Source organism: Bos indicus x Bos taurus, chromosome 14 (genome assembly GCF_003369695.1).
Source record: "Bos indicus x Bos taurus breed Angus x Brahman F1 hybrid chromosome 14, Bos_hybrid_MaternalHap_v2.0, whole genome shotgun sequence".
NCBI lineage: Eukaryota > Metazoa > Chordata > Mammalia > Artiodactyla > Bovidae > Bos > Bos indicus x Bos taurus.
The window spans coordinates 8,423,386-8,446,313 of record NC_040089.1 but is presented as its reverse complement, the minus strand read 5'-3'; the positions used below and the strand labels follow the sequence as shown (position 1 = coordinate 8,446,313).

The window sequence follows — 22,928 nt, the reverse complement described above, 5'->3', positions numbered from 1 at the left end:
AGATTTTGAGAGTCCTTGCCAGTTTTGTAACAAAGAGACCAGCGATTAATAATGAAAATTTTGTAAATTATTTTAGATTTTTAAGAACATAATACTGTTGCCCCCTTTTTTGTCATTCAGGATGATTTCAATGTGAACTGTTTTGTAACCAAACTCTTAATTCTTATACTGTTTGCCCTGCTTCAGAGTTAAAAAGCCGAGTTATAAAATTCTTAATTACATCTCAGTTGGTATGACTTGAAGAAGAGGTATTGTCACTAACCTATGTTGCCCTAATGAGTAAAATAATTTCACTCACGACATAGATTTATAACAGGCCTAAGGCCCAAACTTACTGTGCTAAGGAATTTATTTATTTACTTTAAGAAAGTTCAAACTCTGTGGTCTTGAACCCCAGTTCTCAGATTATTAATTATAGATTACTTAATTGTATTAGGGAATTGTTATGTTATATTTTACTTTTGGATAAAACCTGCATTAGATGCATAATTCAGTAAGTTTTAAAGAATGTTAATTTGTCCTTGTTTAGAAGTTAAGCACCTTATCAAGATATTAATTTAAGTATTAAAATCTTGTTTTATAACTTTGTAACTTGAGAGTAATGGATGCTGTAGTGATGTCTCACATATGTGAAGATGAACAATAAAATTGTTTATTTACAAGTAATGGCTCTAATTACTTTTCTGGCAACACTTTTTATAATAAGCTTAGGAATCCTTTCTATATATGGAGTTTTTTTTTTCAAGTGATGAATCTACACTTATACACATGTGTAATGAGTAAATTCAAGAATATAAATGATGACAGTTGAGTAAATGAGATGCTTGACACCCACCTTTTAATGTGGTATGTCTAACATGCCATCTGTAGCACAGTCAAAGGTGCCCTGCTTAATACCAGATATTCGCTGTTTTTCTACCAAAAATGAACGCCTTGGATTTTCAGGGAACAGAAAGCTATTTGGTTCCCAGACAGTGACCTTTCATATTCCAGAAAACTGCAGCCTGCAGACCTGTTAGTCATCCCTCACAAAAGATAGGGAAGTAAAAAAGGTTTCTTGGGGACCAGCATGTTGTTCATAGAGCTAGCAGTTTGATTCTTTATAGAGGCCTATCTTAGTATAGGGTTTTTTTGTTGTTTTTTTTTTAAGTGTATCTCATACTTTGCTCTCAGATACATATGTCAAAAAGAGAGACAGTATAGGCATTCCAACACCGTAGAGGGCAAGTCCATCTGACGTGGCTGTTCTCTGTAGTCTTTGGACACATTCACGTATAATTTTACAAATGTAGGACATTTTACTGCCAAATGAATTAAGGTATTCTTTATGAAAGAACTGACAAAGTTCTAATTTTTTTTTAAAAGTATCAGTTGGCAGGAAGAAGGTAAAAACTCTCATCTAAGAATGCGACGTATTTTGTTTTTAAATCCAATGTTTTTAACTTACACTTGGTTTTACTCCTTGTTTTTTTTTTTTTTCTGTTGTTGCTTGTTTTGTATTGTTTTTTAGTCTTTTAACTCTCTATTGCTGGTGGCTTCGATTTCATGATGCATTATGCTTATGAAACTCTAGCTTTCAGCACTAAAATGAGTTAAAGATAATGTTTCGTTAATTTGGTCATTGTTTTCCTGTTGAGATCTTTCTTTAAAGGGAAATTGTCTACTTAAACCTCTGCATTGAACTCAAAGACAGTATTATTTTTTTTTAATCTGAAGATCAGAAGCTTACATGTATTCCTTTAATGCTCTAAAACAAATTTGTTTATTTACCTAATTATTATTGTCATTGGTAATTATGATTTCCAAAGAGGTATCTTTTAACTTAACACCAAACATATTTGTCCAGTAAGGTAACATTTTATATTCTGAGAATATTATAAATAATACATTAAAAACAAACCCCAGTTTAGACAGGTCGACAGCATCCCTTTAAAGACAGCCTATTCAACTTTTAGTTAATAATTTGTGGGGTTCTTTTTGGTTTTTCATTTGTAATAGAAATGTTATATGTTGCTTAACAATGTTTTTGGATACTAAATTTGCTTAACAATCAAAAATAGAAAACAAGAACAAAAATGAAGAAACCAAAATAAAAATATCAATTTTTTATTATTTATTCAGGCGATTTCACCTAAACCTCAAAGTCAGAAAAAAAATGAAGCTGACATTAGCAGTTCTGCCAACACTCAGAAACCTGCACTGTTATCCTCAACTTTGTCTTCAGGGAAGGCTCGCAGCAAGAAATGCAAACATGAATCTGGAGATTCTTCTGGGTGTATAAAACCCCCTAAATCACCACTTTCCCCAGAATTAATACAAGTCGAGGATTTGACGCTTGTATCTCAGCTTTCTTCTTCAATGATAAATAAAACTAGTGAGCACAGATTTTTAAAAAATAGTTACTTATCCTATAAGATACATTAAAAACAGTTTGGTTGTAGTTATATTGTATTTTTATGAAGTTGCATTTTAAAAATTCAAACTTAAGTGGATATGACAGGGAAGGCTTGAAACTCTCTCAGGGGCAAAATCCATATACATTTCTGACTGATGTATTGTACAGAGGGACAGTGACTATACTACTGGTTAAGAAACGTCAGCATTTAGTAACCATAATTCCACTGTAGTTTGACTCTCCTCAACTAATGATCCAACACAGTTAGAGGCCTGATTCATTACAAAAAAAAAAAAATTATGGGATACAGAAAGACCCATGGTGGATATGTGGATATTTTCCTGAACTCCTAAGACTACTCTTACGGATCAATTTAGTCATTGTTCCCACTTGTCTATACCCCACCCCCAATACATTTTATTCAGTTCTTCTAAGATTTAGAGCACAGACTTCAGATTAATTTTACTAATGAAAGAAGAAAACTGCTTCCTTGATCTTATTTTTAAAGATTTTACTGTTTCAATACCGCTAATCTTTGAAGCATTTATTTAGTCTTTTAAACATAACCTTTCAACATGGGTTTGGATATATTTAAGACAAGACTTGTGTTGACCCTATGTTTCTCATATTTTAGTATTCTAAGTTAGAGATAATGAAAAATAAATTACCTAAATTCACTGGGTAAAAGATAATTTTGTTGTTTGTAACAGCAAATGAATTAGTAACCTGATTATTAAATGAATATGACAGTTTTCCCTATGAACTCCTCCATATCATATCTTCTACAGCAACTAAAAATGGTGGCATTGAGAAGACTTCTATCAGTCAAATATATTAAATTTCTCTTCCATTCAGTTGCTGTATTTTTTTGCTCAACTGTATTTTTCATTTTTCGATTAGGTTTTGGTACTTTTTTGTTTTGATTTGGTTCTGTTTAATAAATGAAAGGATGGGAACAGAAAAACTCAGTTGTTTCATTCTAAGCTTTACTTCTTTATGGCATTTATCATTAAATAATGTCATTAGTAGTCACTAAAATGTCAGATGACATTGATATGTATTTTATTTTGAATTGTTTTATATTTTAGTATTATAAACACAATGAATTTTATCCTTTTCTTTCAGTTATCACCATGTCTTTTTCATTTTGATTTTTGTAAAAGTACTTTTAAATACCCAAAGCATCAACTTTTTTAGACCTCGCTTATTTTTTCCTTCTAAATTAACATAAATATATTGGATTATGTAGTCCTGCCTGTTCTAAATAATCAAAATGTTTATGTGCTGTGTAGAAAGAAAATGAAAGATCATAAAGAATTTCTAAGCTTTTGTGTAATATATAGCTAGAAGATGCTCAAGTGACTCAGTGAGTTAGTTTTTCCAAACAAAACAAAAAACACATGAGGGTAAGAACTGTCATATTTTTAAAAAATTCTCATTTTTTGCCCATAGTGAGTACTTAAAGTTATTTGTGTTCAGTTTATTTTTTTTTTTTAATGAATCAGGCCCAAACATATGTTTACAAAAATCCATTTGGGGGAATGAGGGTGGGATAAAATTATTTACATTAGTTTTACTTTAGCAAGTAAAGCACTAACTCTACAATGCATGTCAGAATTTTGTTACCTATGCCCCTGTCTTTTTTTTCCCTTAGAGATTCTAGATTTGTAATATAGCAAAAGGAATATATATATATATATATTTTTTTTTTTTTAAGAAATCTTTGGCTATACAGAGATAATTTTCCCAAAGGAAGAATGGCAACTAACAACGATCTGCAATTAGAGAATAAACTGTAGTCTTTTCCATGGGAAACTACCTGAAGTGAATGTTCCATGTTATTTTCTTTTGGTTCTAGTAGGCTTTAGATTTGAAAAGTTTTGATTAACCCTTGTGAATGAGGGCAGCTTTTGCCTTTGATTCCTTTTGGAACATGTGCTGTTCCTTGTGGATACCTTAACAACATCAGAGGGCAGAATTTGAATCATTTTTCCCGTTTTTTCTCCTTAAATATGATAAGATGATCCCGGCATGTATCTGCTTCGTGAACATTGAAGATCTTTTTCTAGGTCCTCCACAGCCTGTGAACCCCCCTAGACCTTTCAAGCATAGTGAGCGGAGAAGAAGATCGCAGCGTTTAGCCACCTTGCCCATGCCTGATGATTCTGTAGAAAAGGTTTCTCCTCCCTCTCCAGCCACTGATGGGAAAGTATTCTCCATCAGTTCTCAAAATCAGCAAGAGTCTTCAGGACCAGAGGGTAATGTATATTGATTTCCTATAGATCCAAACATAAAAGAAGACAAAGAAAACGCTTAAGAGATAAAGATTATTAAAATATTAAGAGATTTCTGCTTTTTTCCTTCTTAAGATCTCTGGACTTTGTAGATAAGCACTTCATTTGATTCTACAAATGTTCGTTCAGTGCCTTCTTTGTTGATTACCAGGCACTGTTTAACTTATGTAGCATTTTAATCCACACTGATATTAACTGAGACAGTGTACCTCTGTTAACATATTGCGTTCTTTATTCTGTGTAGTACCTGACGTTGCACATTTGTCATTGGGACCCTGTCTCCCTCTTGACTTAAGTCGTGGTTCGGAAGTCACAACACCGCTAGCCCCAGATCCCTCTTATCATAATGAATGCCTCAGAGCAGAAAAGGAAGATACACAGATGCTTACAAATCTTTCTTCCAAAGCAGTGACTGACGCAAGAGGAGCTCCAGCAGCCTCAGGTAAAAGAGATTCATTTTTACAAAGTTAGCTAGGCTTGCATTTATATGGTAAAACCAGTTTCATGTATAAATTACATTTTTTAATACGTTGTTCCTCTTCATAAATGTTTTATGTAACAGCTGTGGAAGATGGGGCTTAAAGTCATTTTGTGTGACCATTTTCTACCATTTTTCCTGGACATAATTGTTATTTTGTCACTTTACTTGCTTCTCCCTACTTTTTTCTTATATCCCGTTTCTACTAAGTAGGAATTACTAGAGTTAAATATAATCACAGAAGTTCTTGGTTTTGAAGCCAGAAAATACTTAACAGGATCAGTACTTTATAGGTTTAAGAAGTGTAATAGAATTAGAGAAACACTTGGCATAAGTTACTGAATGTTGTTAAGTCGCTACGTCGTGTCCAACTCTTTATGACCCTATGGACTGCAGCAGTCCAGTCTTCCCTGTCCTTCACCATCTCCTGGAGTTTGCTGAAATTCCTGTCCATTGAGTCGGTGATACCATCCACCCGTCTCATCCTCTGTCGCCTCCTTCTCCTCCTGCCTTCAATCTCTCCCAGCATTGGGGTCTTTTCCAGTGTTTGTAATAGAACTTAATGTTTAAGAAACACTTAGCTTAAGTTAATGATATACCTTTAACTTAAATATAGATCCATATTTTGGAGCAGAATCTCCCAAATTTAACCATAATTGATTATAATGTTATTTTGGGAGTTTCATGTGTAAAACCAACCATACTCTATAAGACATTTTTTGATTATTTTATGATACTTGTTGTAATAATTTGAAACCTTTCTGAGGTGTCTTATCAAATTGGTGTTTTAATGTGACAGAATATTAATTTGTATTTCCATTATATGTTTACATCCTTTTATTTGGAATTTTATAGGATTTTAACCTCAAGCATAGAGTATGTGCAATTCAAAAATAAAGGCAAATACTAATACCTTTCCACTAAGTTACTAATTTAGAATTAGATGGATGAAGGAGATCTGAACTGAGTCAGTTCTGAAATGGGAAAAAAACATAAAACTGTTTTTGATTTGCAGCCAAAGAGCATTGGGGATAATTGATTTTAATAGCGTCTTCTCTGAAGTCATTTTATCAAATCTTTGGGTGAAGCATAGAGCTTGCTCTTTTCTGGTGGCCGTTGGTGGATATTAAAATAAAATGAAGTAACTTAAAGAAACATGCTTTTTACATTACTGCTGTTACCTTCTTATTCCTTCTTTGAAAGTAAAAATGTAACTAACAGTAAGTATACAGTGTTCTACAAGTCCATTAATAAAAAAAGATTAAAGTTATTTTATATGCAATAGTGTTTCCATATCTTGATTTTTTAAAAAACTGATGCCCAAATTTGGAGATATGTAGGCTTTGAAACATTTTTTGTCATTTCCCAAATCTTATCCATTGTCTTTGGACACTTTCTAAAAGCCCCTTCCATCTGTGGATAATTGATTTTTCTTTCCCCTGTTTTCACAAGAGTTCTGAATTACCCTTAACCTTTAAGATACTTTTCCTCAAGAAGTAAAGTTCTTAAGAGTGCCTTGACGATATGGAATTTGTTGCTGTACTGAATATATAAAAATATGTTCAAGTTAAAATATATATTCATTGGGGAGATTATTTATAGTTGTGCATTTGAAAATATTTGTATTTTGGTTTATATATGTATTTTTTTCTAATAGTAACAAGACTGAAAGATAGACCAGTGTAAATAGTATGTTATAACTAAGTTATGCTAGCTGGATGATGTATCCTAAAATGTCAAAGTAGTGATTGTGCATGGAAATCCATGATTCCAGTGATTTTGTGTTTAATCAGAGTGCTAGCCTAGTGTTGTTATTGTTGTTTCCAGAATTTCTAGCATATTTGTGGAGATACAGTTAATTATCATTGAAGTGTGGTTCTTGTTTCTCGTAATGGTTAAGATGCACTGGGGTACAGGGAAGGCATGATTTTTTTTTCCCATTTAAGTGTTAGAAATAACTATTTGAGAAAGTCCAAGTAGCAAGGTAGTGTTTTGGGAAAGTGAAAGGTAGAGAGGAGTTGGTTTTATAATGTGATGAATTTGTAAATTCGTTGAAGAGTGACGACCATTTTAAGTATGGTGATGACTGGCAACTTTAATTGCTTAAATCAAGGAAATGTATGGTTTTAAATGTTAATTAACTGAAAATCTTGTTTATTAGGGTTGAACACAGTCACAACATATTTGAATGCATTTGAATGTGGGCTTGGGAGGGATTGTTTCTCTTAACCTCTTTTAATTTTTTATTTTTTGAGGGAAATAATAGAATTCAAGTTGTGTTCTGATCGGACACCTTTTGATTAAAACTTGGTGAACCTGTCTGACTTGCATGGAAATTCTCAGTGGTCTGCGTGCTTTTTTTCTCTTGACATTTTTGTTAGCTACTCTAGAAAATGGTTTGCAGTGTTTGTAGGCCTTCTCTGTACTCCAAGTTTTCTTCCATCTGAAGTCAAAGTACCAAGAGTTTTTGTTTTGTTTCATCTTTTTTTTTTTTAATGTTCACTTGGTTTATTTCCGTCTTAATTATAAAAGTAAGTTTTGTTACTGTTGAATTTTAAAACTTCTGTAGAAAACATTATTTCCCAGAGCTTGTATCAAAGACATTTTTGGGGGTGTTTTTTTCAAATTGAAATTCTTGGAGTATTTAGAATGACTGAGGATATTAGTCCTTAACTGTGGAATAGTTTAACAGAGTTTTAGTTTTTCTTGTGGGAGATTATGTTCTCACTGCTGAGTTTAGCAGTCAAGATAAAGAACTGATAATACTATGCAGATTATACAGTTATTATATACACCTATTCTCAATAGGTTAACACTTGCTTTTAGTTATTTTTCTAGTAGAGATAATGAACTTGCACCAATCCTCTACGTTCTACTGGGAAGCATGCGTGCAATATGACTAAACAAGATTAAGAATACATTGCTGCCCACATTACAACAAAAACAGTCATTGGTGCCCTTGTAAAACTTGGTGCCGTTGTTTTTATTTTATTTTCAGAATGCTTTATCTAACAGAGTCCATCAGTTTTAGGTAAGGATAGAGTCTTAGTTCTATTATTATTAGTTCTGTTGCTAACTGGGAATGTTGGCTGGTTTTCTTATTTATCTCCTGGATGTCTGTATGACAATTACTGAATTACTCTAACCTCTTGTATTCTTGCCTGGAGAATCCCATGGATGGAAGAGCCTGGTGGGCTACAGTCCACGGGGTCGCAAAGAGTCGGACACGACTGAGCGACTTCACTTCACTTCTTTAAGGAGTTTAAATCTGGAAGCTCAATGTATGAAAGGATGGGCCAACAATCAGACTGACTTGTGGCTGAGTCGCCTGTGCCCGGTGCTGTGCAGGCATCTTAAATGTTTGGTGGTTAGTCCATCATCTTACACCAACTTCACATTTATTTTTTGAAAGCCTTTTTGTTTTAGAGTGGCTTTCAATTTTTTTTTTTTCCAGAATTGTACAAAACCAAACCAAACCACAACCAGAGACTCCTTAATCTACTTCCACCCCCACACCAAATGTTCATGGTTTATTCAAAGCCTGGGGTTTCCATGGAGAGTCTCAGGGATAGCCTCTTTTTTTATTGCCAGAAAAATCAGATATTTAACACACTGAAGAAACCATCTGCATTATGGGGCTTTCCGTGACATGAAAGCAGATATGGCTCAGAGATCTGTCTCTCTTGCTTTAATCTGAATAGCTCCATTTGTTTTTTTTATTTTTTAATTATTATTATTTTTTAAAATTTAAATTTATTTTAATTAAAGGCTAATTACTTTACAATATTGTATTGGTTTTGCCATACATCAACATGAATCTGCCACGGGTGTACACGTGTTCCCAATCCTGAACCCCCCTCCCACCTCCCTCCCCATACCATCCCTCTGGGTCATCCCAGTGCACCAGCTCCATTTGTTTTTTATCGTGTTTTTTGTTTGGCCAGGGCTAGGGGGTGGGGTTGTAATATATATTGTCCATTATATAGTATTTTGTTTGAAAAAGGTCTGTTGATTAAATTTAGTTACAAATCACTATTCTTTTAACTAATAACCTAGTACTTTGGTTCCCAAATTCTGGTGCATGGTGAAATAAAGACAATGTAGAGAATGTCTCGTAAAATGACATTTGTTCTTTTGTGGAATTCTTAAATAGATCTATTTTTAAATCTATTTGTGCATGAATGTTTTTAAAAGTCCTGTCATTATTGCCTATAGGAATATTTACTTTAATATCCTTGTTTAAATGTTGACAAGCTTTTCTCAGTTCCCTAGTTTTACTTTTGAAATTTAATAGTTAAGAAATATAGAAACCAACATATTGTTGAAATGCAGTTTTCCTCCAATTAAAAAAAAAAGAAATATAAAGGTTTGGGACCTGCCAGAACATGTGAAAACAGTCTAGAGCGGATCCTCCTGAAAGCACTCTGATATTATAATTTCTGTATATGTTCTGCTATGCTGACCTGTGTTCCAGAGCTGAGGGTCAAGACCATGTTGTTTGTTTTCCAAGTGCCTGAGGGATCCCACACATTCCAGCCAGAAAAGGCGTCCCTGAAAGGCAGTTCTTTCATTTGAATCACCCCAGGTGCTTCCCAGGTGACTCAGTGGGTAAAGAACCTGCCTGCTACACAGGAGACGCAGGAGTCACAGGTTTGATTCCCGGGTCTGGAAGAACCCTTGGAGAAGGGCATGGCAATCCACTCCAGTATTCTTGCTTGGAGAAACCCATGGACAAAAAGGCACCTGGAGGTCTGTGTCCATAGGGCTGCAGAGAGTTGACATGATGAGTGACTGAGCACCCAGGCACAACATGCGGGTGGCGCTAGTGGCAGAGAACCCGCCTGCCAGTGCAGGAGACATAAGAGACGCAGGTTTGATCCCTGGGTCAGGAAGATCCCCTGGAGTAGGAAACGCCAGCCCACTCCAGTATTCCTCTCTGGAGAATTCCATGGACAGAGGAGCCTGCGTGCTACTGTCTATGGGGTCGCAAAGAGTCAGACGTGACTGAAGTGGCTTAGCTTGCACGCAGGGGATTCTGGACGTTTTCCACCTTTCACACTGGAGACTCAGTGCTCCCAGAGATTAGGGCCCTATGGGGGCAAAAATCATGGTCAAGGGCTGCTTCTGGTGTATCTCTACCATCACTTAAGATTTAGAATGCAAATCTCTTATTGTTTCTGTCGTAAATGCCTTGTTATTGTCAAGAATGCCGCATTAAATTTTTGAAAATGTCATGGTATGCAGTCATTGTTAGTAAGCAGTGATTAGTGAAAGGAAATGAGGCATTTGTTCAACAGTCTTGATAATAAGGAAGTTTAATCTCATTTCTCTTTGATGTTCTTTTCATTTTTTGGTCATAAGAAATCTTTTTATCAGGGAGATTACCAATATTTTTATTGAATTTGAATAAATTATTAACCTCATTAACATTTAGTTCAAGCTGAGTGGTATTTTTATATTTTTGTTGTGTTTTATTTAATTTATGTAAATTATTTGCAGTAAGGTGAATCAAATGCTAGCTTTTTTGATACTTTATTGGAGTGATTTAAAAGTCAAAGAACTCATAAATGGTGATATTAGAGCATAATTTAATAGACTGAAATTGTATTTAAGTGTGCTAGAGTCTTTTTCTTAGATTAACCCTAGACACAGATAAGATATTAGCATTGGGAATAGCTGAATATGAGTTGAGAAGCTTGGTTTAGTGTGTCTAAACAGCAACACAGTTCTTGAGGTGTACTATTGGTTTAAGAATGTATTTTGGACTATTGGATAATAATACCTAAGTGCCATTAAGTTGAATATTTTTTATGTGTTAATAAGCCTTTATATCTTACATTTGGATAAAGACCAAAAATGATTTATAGAATAATTCTGTTTTGGCTTTTCTCATTACCTCATAACACATTCGATGGAGTTCAGAGGTATTCCATTTGTTCTAGGCAACAGAGGTTAAATATTAGTTTAAAAAATTTATGCAGATTGTTGAAAACCAGTATAATTTAATATGAAATTTGATATTTCATTTGGATGACAGGAATAGCATTTTGTCATAATTGTCACAGGAGCAGAAATGTTACATGGACCTACTGCTGGAGTGCATTCCAACATCTCCTGGGTTGCCAAAGGCTGTGGTGCCAGAGTTGAACTGATATGGCCTAGTGCATTCACCCTAACATTTTTTTATGTTTAGACCCACATTTATGCTATTTTTAGAAATGGTGCACTCTCAAATTACTCCACCATAAAGGAGAAAAGTTAAAAAAACCACTCATTATTTATCAGACACTAATCATTTTATATATTTTGACTCACATAGTGCTGATAACAGCAGTAGGTAGATACTCTTGTTCCTATTTGGCAGATAAGGAAACTGAAGCACAGAGAGATTAAATGATTTCCTCGAGACTGTGCAGCTAATAGATGGTGGAACTAGGAATCTAATCTGAATAGTGTGAAGGACCAAACATCATCCTTATTTCTTTGAAGTAAGAAATGCCACTTCTTTGTTACTAGTTGAGGCAATAATGTAGACCTTTATGGGAAAAGAGTCTTGGGTAGAGTTTTGTGAGCAATTGTAATTTAAAACATTGTCTCATACTCTTAACCTTTTCTGACTAAACTTAAATATTTTTCCCCTAAACCTGCAGGAATATCGAAAATGGAAAAAAAAGTGAAATTGGAAGAAAAAAGCTCAACTGCATTTGGTATGAACAGAAAGTAATCTTTAAGCAAAAGACTGTAGATGGCTTGGCAGTGGGAGGACGTAGTCTATCCCTTACTTTTTACCTGTTAGTGCTCCTGTAGGTGTAAGTGATCCTCTGTTTTAGTGTTTATTAGTTTATTCACCTCCAAATATGTTGTTTCCTAATACATGTCTTGTAGTAGTATGTGTATTTTTTGTCAAGGAACCTTAAGGCTTTCTCTGAGAACTTGATGTTTTTGAACATCTTTGAAATTATGACTGTTTAAAAATATGGTGCCATTTAATATTGTTGATCCTTAGAGAATGGATGGTAAAATAAAATAGCCTTTTTTCCCCAGCCTTTTTTCTTTTTTTTTTTACTTTCTTTATAAAAAGATACTAAATTTTCTGCTGTCTTTTCTGTCTTCTGTGCTGTCATGACTATAAGTTTTGGAATAATGGATAATAGTCTTAAATATTCTACAAATTAGCTCCCTGGAGCTTGAGTTACTCAAAGTTGGTTCAGTGTGGTTGATAAGCTGTGGGCTAAACCTTTCTGAGTTGGACAATAGTTGAATATGTGTGATGAGTTAGTTTTAAATAAAGTATTCTAGGATACTGTTTTAACATCTGTACGTTTTCTTTAAAGTGCATATGATTGGGAAAAAAGAAATATTTTAAAATTTTTAAGAAAAAAATTAGTTTAATGAGTTAAATTTTTACTTCTTTGTGCTTTTTATCTTCATTCTTATATACGTGGAAACTATTGAAAGACTGAAGGAATTATTTGTGGATTTGACTTTTTTTTAATATTTTTCCCAAAGAAAAAAGTTCAAGTCTTTTTAATCTTCTAATACATTTTCTTGTTAAATTTTGTATGGAAATGCTGAGTCTCCTCGGTCAAGTTTTTCTTAAATTGTGGAGTATATTTCTTGCCACATCAGGAAACTGAGTTACATTACTCATTTAAGAATTTTAACTACTGTCTGTGTTAACTTTAAGGTGTCAGGAGTTGGGATTTCTCAACACTGCTAATGAAGATTCCCTCTTATAGCCCAGTAAGCTAATCAGGAGTTCCAGACTCATGACAGGAACAGTTTAATTGAATCCATCCACTCTGGGCAGGTGACTGGAATAGCTGATTAAACCATAAATGCTGCTTTTAGGTTAACCCAAGGGAACAACTCGGGATCAGTCATGATTACTAACTGACTCACTTATTGTCATTTAGGTAAGAGAAAAGAAAAGGATAAAGAAAGAAAAGAGAAGAGGGACAAAGATCACTACAAACCAAAGCAGAAGAAGAAGAAGAAAAAGAAAAAGAAATCTAAGCAGCATGGTAAGTACAGTCCTTCCTCAGTATCTGGGGTATTAGTTCCCGGCAGTTACCAAAATCCACAGATGCTCCAGTTTCTTGTATCAAATGGCATGGTATAGTCAGCCTTTGATACTTGTGGGCTCTGCATAGATCTGTGGAAATAAAAACTGATCTGCAGTTGGCTAAATCCACAGTTGCAAAACCTGTGGATACAGAAGGCTGCCTGTATGCTAAAATGGTGATTCCCATTTTTTAATATCTAAGGTTCTTTTAGCTATCCTCTTTTACAAAGTGGAGGTAGGATAGTATTCCCATGTTCTTGAGAGCTGAGCAGTTCGTCTAGTAACCTTCCTTTATCTTGCCTGTTTAGCTACAGTCAGTGAGTTAAGTGGTCTGTAAATTAGTCCTTGCAATGACTAGAGTCTTTCATTGCCAGCGGTATGGTGGACTAGGTACCCTGAACAAGGACCCCTCTGTGTACTGTGAAGGAATTTCTGTCAATCTCGAATTTAAAGTCCTTTGAATTAGCTTTCCAGAAGTGAGAGAAAATAATTTTAGAAAAGCTTGGAGAAAAAACAAATGATTTTTCTAACAATAGCTTGTCACTAAATAGTCATTAAAGCAAAAATCATTCTTAGAGATAGGAAGTTACCATAATAAATAGTCATTAAAGCAAAAATCATTCTTAGAGATAGGAGGTTACCATATAGTGATAAAGGTTGAGTTCACTTTACATCTTTCTAAGTTTTATCACTGAATAACATCATCATATCTTTCTTAGTGATTAATAAATTCACAAAACCCAGAAGTGTCTGTAAGGATAAGAAAGATGGTAGCTGCATAGTTGATCCAACAGACCTGTCCAGGACACTGAACTCAGCAGCTGCAGAGTAGACAGCTTTTTCAAATAGACTCAGACATTTATTAAAATGGACCATGGGATGCAACTTTAAGCAAACCTCAACATATTTTAAGGGTTTTCCTGGTGGCTCAGACAGTGAAGAGTCTCCCTGTAATGCAGCAGACCCAGGTTTGATCCCTGGGTTGGGAAGATCCCCTGGAGAAGGGAATGGCTGCCAACTCCAATATTATTGCCTGTAGAGTTATCTTAAAATCACTATTGAGAAGACAAAAAGCCCCATATGTTTAGAAATCAAGCAGAATATTTTTAAATAATTCATGGATGAAAGACAATGCCAAAGGGAAAATAAGATGTTAAGAACCTGGCAGGTGATGAAAATATTATACATGTAACTTGAAAATGTAGTTAAGATTGCATTTGTGAGAAGAATATTGCCATACATGCTTACAAAAGAAAAGAAGGCTCAAAGTCAGCTAAGCCTCCAGCTTAAGAGGTTAGAAAAGATTAAGCCCAGAAAAAGTAGAAGTGAACATGAATGATAAACATATGAACAGAAATTAAGGAACTAAAAAAAAAAAGTAGCAAAAAATGAAAAATGCCAAAATTAAATGATGACACCTAATTTTAGACTTCTGGCCCCTAGAACTGAGAGAATAAACTTCTGTTGTTTCTGTCCACCAGTTTTGTGGTAATTTGTTGGGGGCAGCTCTGGGAAACTCATACAACTCCAAATTCAGTTTGTTATTATTGTTGTTTAGGCGCTCAGTTGTATCCAACTCTCTTGGGACCCCATGCATGGACTGTAGCCCACCAAGCTCCTCTGTCCATAGGATTTCCCAGGCAAGAATATTGGAGTGGGTTGCCATTTCTTCCTTTAGGAGGTCTTCCCGATCCAGGGATTGAACCCAGGTCTTCTGCATTGGCAAGTGGGTTCTTTACCGCTGAACCACCTGGGAAGCCCCAAAATTTATTTTAATTGGTTTAAATAGCTTTGCTCTCAAAATCAGAAGAGAACAGTATGGGAAAGGGCAGTCACAGGCTGTTCTTATTTGTGGACAAAGAGGCAAAACACAGGGAATTAAATCTAGCAGGATGTTTAAAAATAGGACCATATAGGATTGGAATGCAAAGTTGGTTTGACATTAGAAAATGAATTAATGAAATTCACCACAGTAACATAGTTTCAATAAATGTAGAAAAACCATTTGATGAATTCCTGTGTACTTATATTAAAAAAAAAAAAAACTTTGAATAGCAGAGTGTAAAACTTAACTTAAAAACATAAAGAAAGCCTAAATAATGGGGAAATGATTCATATTCATGGGGTAGTAGATTACTGTTGAAAAGGTGCCGCTTGAAATAAATCTATAGATTGATTGCTGATTCTGAACTTAACATGGAAGAGTAAAGAGCCAAGAATGAGATAGTCACTCTTGAAGAAGAATAAGGAGAGTTACTATTCAGTTATCAAAGCCGGGAGGTATTTTGAAGGAATAGAATACGTTAAGAACAGAATAATCCAAAGCAGATCATACATATTTCAAAACTTAGTTTATTCAAAGCTGATATCTTAGTTTGTTAGGTAAGTAATTGGTATTAGAATAATTTATAATGCATATAGTGACAATAAAACTGGGCTCCAACCTTATACCATGTACAACAATCAGACTGATACTGATGAGACTTCCTACGTGAAAGACAAAACTATAGAACTTCGAAAGTATAGAAAGTCATCTTTGTGCTCTTTGGGCAGAGATTTGAAAATGAAAAATGCTAACCCAAAAGAAAAGGTTGAAAATGTGACTAGACTTAAATGAACTTTGGTTCATCAAAAGCATTATGGAGAGAGTGAAAAAACAACACAAACCATAAGAAAATAATGATAACATAAATACCTGACAGAGTATTAGTATTCAGAATGTATTTCAAGCCCTTACAGATCAAAAAGAGAAAGAAAACCCAGTAGGAAAATGGACGAAGGAGTTTAATAGGTATTTCACAGAAGTGGAAACCTGAAAGTGATTATACAAGACAATGCACACTCTTAGGTGAAGCTGCCTAATGTAACTTTTAGAACCTAGTGAAATCTATTTCCCCTCTGCCGTATTGGCAGAGAGTATGAGGTGAATGGTACCAGAAGTGCTGAGGAGGTGCAGATAGCGGCACAGCCACCATGGGGAAGCCGTGATGTTTTTCTGATGAGCGTAGAGTTGACCCCAGATTCCGAACTAAACTCACATGGTCTGTCAGGAGACATGTGCAGGAATGTTCATGGCAGCACTGGCGTTGGCCTGTGTCCACCTGTCCTTCAGTGGAATCTGTGTCACTGTGTAAAATAAATGGATTATACCCATTGGAATCTCATGAACAAAGCTAAAAATCAAGTCACAGAGGAAAACATGTACAGTTTTACAATTTCATTTATGTAAACATCGAAAAGTTGTAAAACTAAGCAGTATATTTTTTAGAGATTCCAATGTATGTAGCAAAAGCATAAAGGAAAGCAAGAGAATGATGAATAGAAATTCAGAATTAGTGTTGCCTCTGAGGTAGAGAAAGGACTTTTTAGTTCACATTGAAAGGTGGCACAAAGGAACCTTCCAAAAGTGACAGTGATACTCTCTCAGAGTACATGGTGGGTATCTAAGTATTTTGTAGTATTTACCTGCTTTATGTCATACCCATTTCTCCCCCATATGCATCAAATACTTAAAAAACAGTTTCAGAAACTATGACGCCAATGAGGTACTTTCAGAATTTGTAATCATTGTTGGTAAATTCTTCAGATTTTAACTCTCTCTATAGGTCAAAAATAGCATCTGATCTTCCCACAGAATATAAAGTTTCTGTATTCTTTAACTCTAAAGAAGGCAATGACACCGCACTCCAGTACTCTTGCCTGGAAAATCCCATGGATGGAGGAGCCTGGAAGGCTGCAGTCCATGGGGTCGCTAAGGGTCAGACACGACTGAGCAACTTCACTTTCACTTTTTCACTTTCATGCACTGGAGAAGAAAATGGCAACCCACTCCAGTGTTCCTGCCTGGAGAATCCCAGGGACGGGGGAGCCTGGTGGGCTGCTGTCTATGGGGTCGCACAGAGTCAGACACGACTGAAGTGACTTAGCAAAGTAAATTTGAAGACATGGGATCAAAATGGCATTGAAAAACTTGGACCCACTTCCCAGACAATCTGCCTTGCTCCTCAGCTTTTCTGTCTGACCCCACCCCTTCATAGACAGCTCTGTGGAAGCCATACCGGAGAGAACCATAAGTTAGGTAAACAGAAACCAGGAACCACAGATTCCTGTTTAGTGACTTCTCTCCCATGATGATACATCAGAATGCAGAAATGACAAGTGTCACACTGCAGGACAGATGCCAGATGAACTAGCTGAGGGTATTTGGCTGCCTTGGGTATTCCAGTGGAGACACCGAAGCATCTGGGCAGGAAGGGCATGCTTTTTTTAAGTCACCTTAACGTTGCATCCTATAAGTTAAATAAATAAGCAGGGTGACAATATACAGCCTTGACGGACTCCTTTTCCTATTTGGAAGCAGTCTGTTGTTCCATGTCCAGTTCTAACTGTTGCTTCCTGACCTGCATATAGGTTTCTCAAGAGGCAGGTCAGGTGGTCTGGTATTCCCATCTCTTTCAGAATTTTCCAGTTTATTGTGATCCACACAGTCAAAGGCTTTGGCATAGTCAATAAAGCAGAAATAGATGTTTTTCTGGAACTCTCTTGCTTTTTCAATGATCCAGCAGATGTTGGCAATTTGATCTCTGGTTCCTCTTCTAAAACCAGTTTGAACATCTGGAAATTCACGGTTCATGTATTGCTGAAGCCTGGCTTGGAGAGTTTTGAGCATTACTTTACTAGCATGTGAGATGAGTGCAATTGTGCAGTAGTTGAGCATTCTTTGGCATTGCCTTTCTTTGGGATTGGAATGAAAACTAACCTTTTCCAGTCCTGTGGCCACTGCTGAGTTCTCCAAATTTGCTGACATATTGAGTGCAGCACTTTCACAGCATCATCTTTCAGGATTTGAAATAGCTCAACTGGAATTCCATCACCTCCACCAGCTTTGTTTGTAGTGATGCTTTCTAAGGCCCACTTGACTTCACATTCCAGGATGTCTGGCTCTAGGTGAGTGATCACACCATCATGATTATCTGGGTCATGAAGATCTTTTTTGTATAGTTCTTCTATGTATTCTTGCCATCTCTTCTTAATATCTTCTGCTTCTGTTAGGTCCATACCATTTCTGTCCTTTATCGAGCCCATCTTTGCATGAAATGTTCCCTTGGTATCTCTAATTTTCTTGAAGAGATCTCTAGTCTTTCCCATTCTGTTGTTTTCCTCTATTTCTTTGCATTGATCACTGAGGAAGGCTTTCTTATCTCTTCTTGCTATTCTTTGGAACTCTGCATTCAGATGCTTATATCTTTCCTTTTCTCCTTTGCTTTTCGCTTCTCTTCTTTTCACAGCTATTTGTAAGGCCTCCTCATACAGCCATTTTGCTTTTTTGCATTTCTTTTCCATGGGGATGGTCTTGATCCCTGTCTCCTGTACAATGTCACAACCTCCATCCATAGTTCTTTAGGCACTCTATCTATCAGATCTAGTCCCTTAAATCTATTTCTAACTTCCACTGTATCCCTGGGCTGGGAGAAGCACAAGCTGGAATCAAGACTGCCGAGAGAAATACCAATAACCTCAGATATGCAGATGACACCACCCTTATGGCACAGAGTGAAGAGAAACTAAAAAGCCTCTTGATGAAAGTGAAAAAGGAGAGTGAAAAAGTTGGCTTAAAGCTCAACATTCAGAAAACAAAGATCATGGCATCTGGTCCCATCACTTCATGGGAAATAGATGGGCAAACAGTGGAAACAGTGTCAGACTTTATTTTTGGGGGCTCCAAAATCACTGCAGATGGTAACTGCAGCCATGAAATTAAAAGACGCTTATTCCTTGGAAGAAAAGTTATGACCAACCTAGATAGCATATTGAAAAGCAGAGACAGTACTTTGCCAACATAGGTCCGTCTAGTCAAGGCTATGGTTTTTCCAGTGGTCATGTATAGATGTGAGAGTTGGACTGTGAAGAAAGCTGAGTGCCGAAGACTTGATGCTTTTGAACTGTGGTGTTGGAGAAGACTCTTGAGAGTCCCTTGGACTGCAAGGAGATCCAACCAGTCCATTCTGAAGGAGATCAGTCCTGGGATTTCTTTGGAAGGAATGATGCTAAAGCTGAAACTCCAGTACTTTGGCCACCTCATGCAAAGAGTTGACTCATTGGAAAAAACTCTGATGCTGGGAGGGATTGGGGGCAGGAGGAGAAGGGGATGACAGAGGATGAGATGGCTGGATGGCATCACTGACTCGATGGACATGACTCTCAGTGAACTCCAGGAGTTGGTGTTGGACAGGGAGGCCTGGCGTGCTGCGATTCATGGGGTTGCAAAGAGTTGGACACGACTGAGCGACTGAACTGAACATCGCATCAGCAAACAGGACTGTTCCAATATGCTGTAGCAGATGCAGAATCTCCTGTTCTGAAGCACCTGTGACAGTGGGGAACAGACAAGGAGTGGCTGATGAAGAACAAAGTAAGAAGCAGGCCATACTTGGTAGCAGAGTGAGGGACAGTGACCGCAAGTGAGATTGCAGGAGGAAAAAAGAGAATTGACTTAAAGAAAGGAGAATGATTAGGATGAGTAAGTGAAAGTCACTTAGTCATGTTTGACTTTTCCACTCCATGGACTGCAGCCTTCCAGGCTTCCCTGTCCATATAATTCTCCAGGCAAGAATATTGGAGTGGTTTGCCATTTCCTTCTCCAGATATGACTAAGTCTTGGACAAGTTCAGAGTAAATTTGCACCTCAGACTTGTAGCCTACCATGACCTATGGCGCCACTATTTATAAAGAGCTGTGGAGTTTCCCTGATGGTTCAGTGGTATAGAATTCACCTACTATGCAGGAGACACAGGAGACATGGGTTTGATCCCTGGCTTGGGAAGATCCCCTAGAGGAAGAAATGGCAACCCACTACAGTATTCTTGCCTGGCGAATCCCCATGGACAGAGGAGCCTAGTGACCTACAGCCCATAAAGAGGCAGACATGACTGATCAACTAAGCACATATTAAAGAAATAAACCTTTTAAAAAAAGTTGCATGTTTTTAAATTAAAAAGAACCTTATATCTTTGCATTGTAAAATCAGATCTATAAATGAAAATCTTAACTTTGAAAACAGAGTCCTGGTATAGACTAGTGATGCATAGGAGCATTGCTCTTTGTACACAGCAGGTGTTAGATCGGGTAATCACTAGCATCTTTGCAATTAATTATTACATTTGAGGAAAATTTATTCTGGGCTGTTTAATTCATCTTGGAAATGACACTTTCCCCCAGGTGATTAAATTAGAAGAGTGTTCTTTAAACTTAAATAGGGGGTTTTAAATAACTTTGAAATTTTAAGGACATCTTAAATTTTAAAGAATTCACATTATTACTGCATGCGTTCCTAATAGAAGATGTATTTTAGTCTGCAATTACTACCAACAAGGAGTTTAAAAAATTCTTTTCCTTTTACCACTCAGTGCAATTTTGCATATCCTGTGATGCTTATTATGTACCAAATACTAGGTGTTTTACATATACTAGTTCATTTAATCCCCACATTAACCTTTCATGGTGGGGCCTGTTATCCCCATTTTATAAACAGTTAACTAAAACAGAAGGATAAAGAGAGCTGTCCAAGCTCACATGGCTAGTAAGTGGAGAAAAGCAGATTTAAACCGAGGCAGTCTAGCTTCTGAGTCTTAATTTTCATGCTGTGTTGTTAATTTTGACCTCCTTGCCTTAAATATTGTTTTCTAGGCTGTGCATCCTTCCTTTGTTGTGTCTGTTAACATACTAAGTCCTTAGTAGTTATCTGTTAGTTTAAATGAAGCTATGGAAAATAGTAGTTAAACGATCCTTTATAATTATTCCATACAACTGTGGGTTGACAGATGTTTTGATTACCAGATTTAGTTTACATAATATAAAGTTAACTTTGTGTTCAGTCCATGTGTGTGAGAAAATGCTGTGCTGGGATTTTAAGAGTGACATCTTTGCCAGTGTTTAACTTTGTTATTTTAAGCAAATTGCTTCATCTCCTTGTCTTTTATGTATCTGTAAATATGGGGAAATGAAGACATACAGAGGTTTAAGAGAACTAGAATGAGAAATGCAAAGAGAATCCAAAGTATTGTATAGTAAAACAAAGATTCCTTTCTAAGTGTTTGTAAGCAAGCATGTATGTTAGGAGTGGTAAGGAGTATGAATAAATGTCTACTGTGATGTGTTGTGTGTGTGGTAAAACTGATACAAAATAAATTCTACTTGGTGAAGCTTTATGAAGAAGATGACATTTGCTCTAACCCTGAAACACAGCAGTAGACTTCTATTCGTAATAGCCATAGGGCATGAGTTTGGGGAATACAGGTTCGGTGTAGAAGGCTAGGGCTTCCCAAGTGGCACCTAGTGGTAAAGAACCCACCTGCTGGAGACTTAAGGAGACATAAGAAACATGGGTCCAATCTCTGGGTTGGAAAGATCACCTTGGAGGAGGGCATGGCAGCCTGCTCTGGAATTCTTGCTTGGAGAATCCTGTGGACAGAGGAGCTCAGTAAGTTACAGTGCACAGAGTCACAAAGAGTCAGACATAACTGAAGTGACTTAACATGAATGCGTGTAGAGTGCTAGGAAATTGTGTTCAATGCTAATATACTGTACAGAGATTAAATGTCCTCCATGTTTTGTTTTTAATAACAAATTGAGATTTCTAACATTTTTGTACTGAACCAATACTTCCACTTTCTCTGAGAGGGCATTGTAACATGTAGTCAGTAAAAGGGCAGCTTTTAAGAGCCGAGTGTGCAAGTTCACATCCCGATTGCGACACTTAGAGCTTAAGTTATTTAAATTCTATACACTTCAGTTTCCTTGTGTATAAAATGGTGATGATAGTTTTTGCTACGTAGATTCATTGTTAGGATGTCATAAGGATATTGTTATGAAGTACTCAGTACCTGGCTAGCATTTAGTAGATCCCCTTCGCATTTCCACACCTGTGCTCAAGTAATGCAATGCTGACAATTTTGCAGTTCCAGGGAGGCTCTGAGGGATGACTCAGGTCTGGCAGTGTGAGCATCGTCTGGGAGCGTCCCACTGCTGAATGACGTGGGCGTGAGGCCCGGGAAAAGTGGTTTTAACAAGCTTCCCAGTGTGTATCAGATGCAAAATCCACTAATAATGCTTTTTTGGTTAAGAGTAAGGCTTCTGTAGTCAGACTGTCTGGGTTCGAATGTTGGCTTTGCCATTGATAGCTGTGTCTTCTTGGGCAGCTTAACCTTTTCTGCCTGTTTTTTCATTTGTATAACGGCACTGACAGTAGTAGTTTTTTGTTGGAGAGCTGTGAGGATTAAGAGTAGTTGGTACCTGTAATACACTTAGGGTCCTGTTTGGCACCTAGAGAGCCCTTGATGAACATGGCCCATGCCATGGTGTTTAGGATGACCACTGCTGCTGCCACACACCACTACCTAACAGTGAGTCAGAAACAACACACATTGATGATCTTAAGGTTCTGCAGGTCATAAGTCCAAAATGGGTCTTACTGGGCTAAAATCAAGGTGTCAGGACTGCACTCCTCTCTGAAGGCTCTAGGGAGAATCCGTTTTCTTGCCTTTCCCAGATTCCAGAGGCCACCGCATGTCCTGGCTCATGTCCCACCCCATCTTCAAAGCCAGCGGTGGTGGCTCAGGTCTTGTTTTAGTTTACATCCCTCTGGCACTGACTCTTTTGCCTCCCTCTTTCTTTTAGGGACCCTTGTGATTATGCTGG

At 36.6% G+C, this 22,928-nt stretch overlaps 1 protein-coding gene across 11 annotated transcripts in view; it reads left to right on the top strand.

Annotated features, from left to right (window-relative positions):
• The window catches only part of PHF20L1 (PHD finger protein 20 like 1), a 74,144-nt gene that overhangs the window by 35,025 nt on the left and 16,191 nt on the right, over nucleotides 1-22,928 (top strand). For all 11 annotated transcript variants that reach the window (XM_027560808.1, XM_027560806.1, XM_027560807.1 and 8 more), the window contains 5 exons: nucleotides 2,122-2,374; nucleotides 4,465-4,653; nucleotides 4,934-5,131; nucleotides 11,818-11,874; nucleotides 13,084-13,191. In XM_027560808.1, the coding sequence (XP_027416609.1) occupies nucleotides 2,122-2,374; nucleotides 4,465-4,653; nucleotides 4,934-5,131; nucleotides 11,818-11,874; nucleotides 13,084-13,191 (805 nt within the window). The remainder of the gene's footprint in view (nucleotides 1-2,121; nucleotides 2,375-4,464; nucleotides 4,654-4,933; nucleotides 5,132-11,817; nucleotides 11,875-13,083; nucleotides 13,192-22,928) is intronic.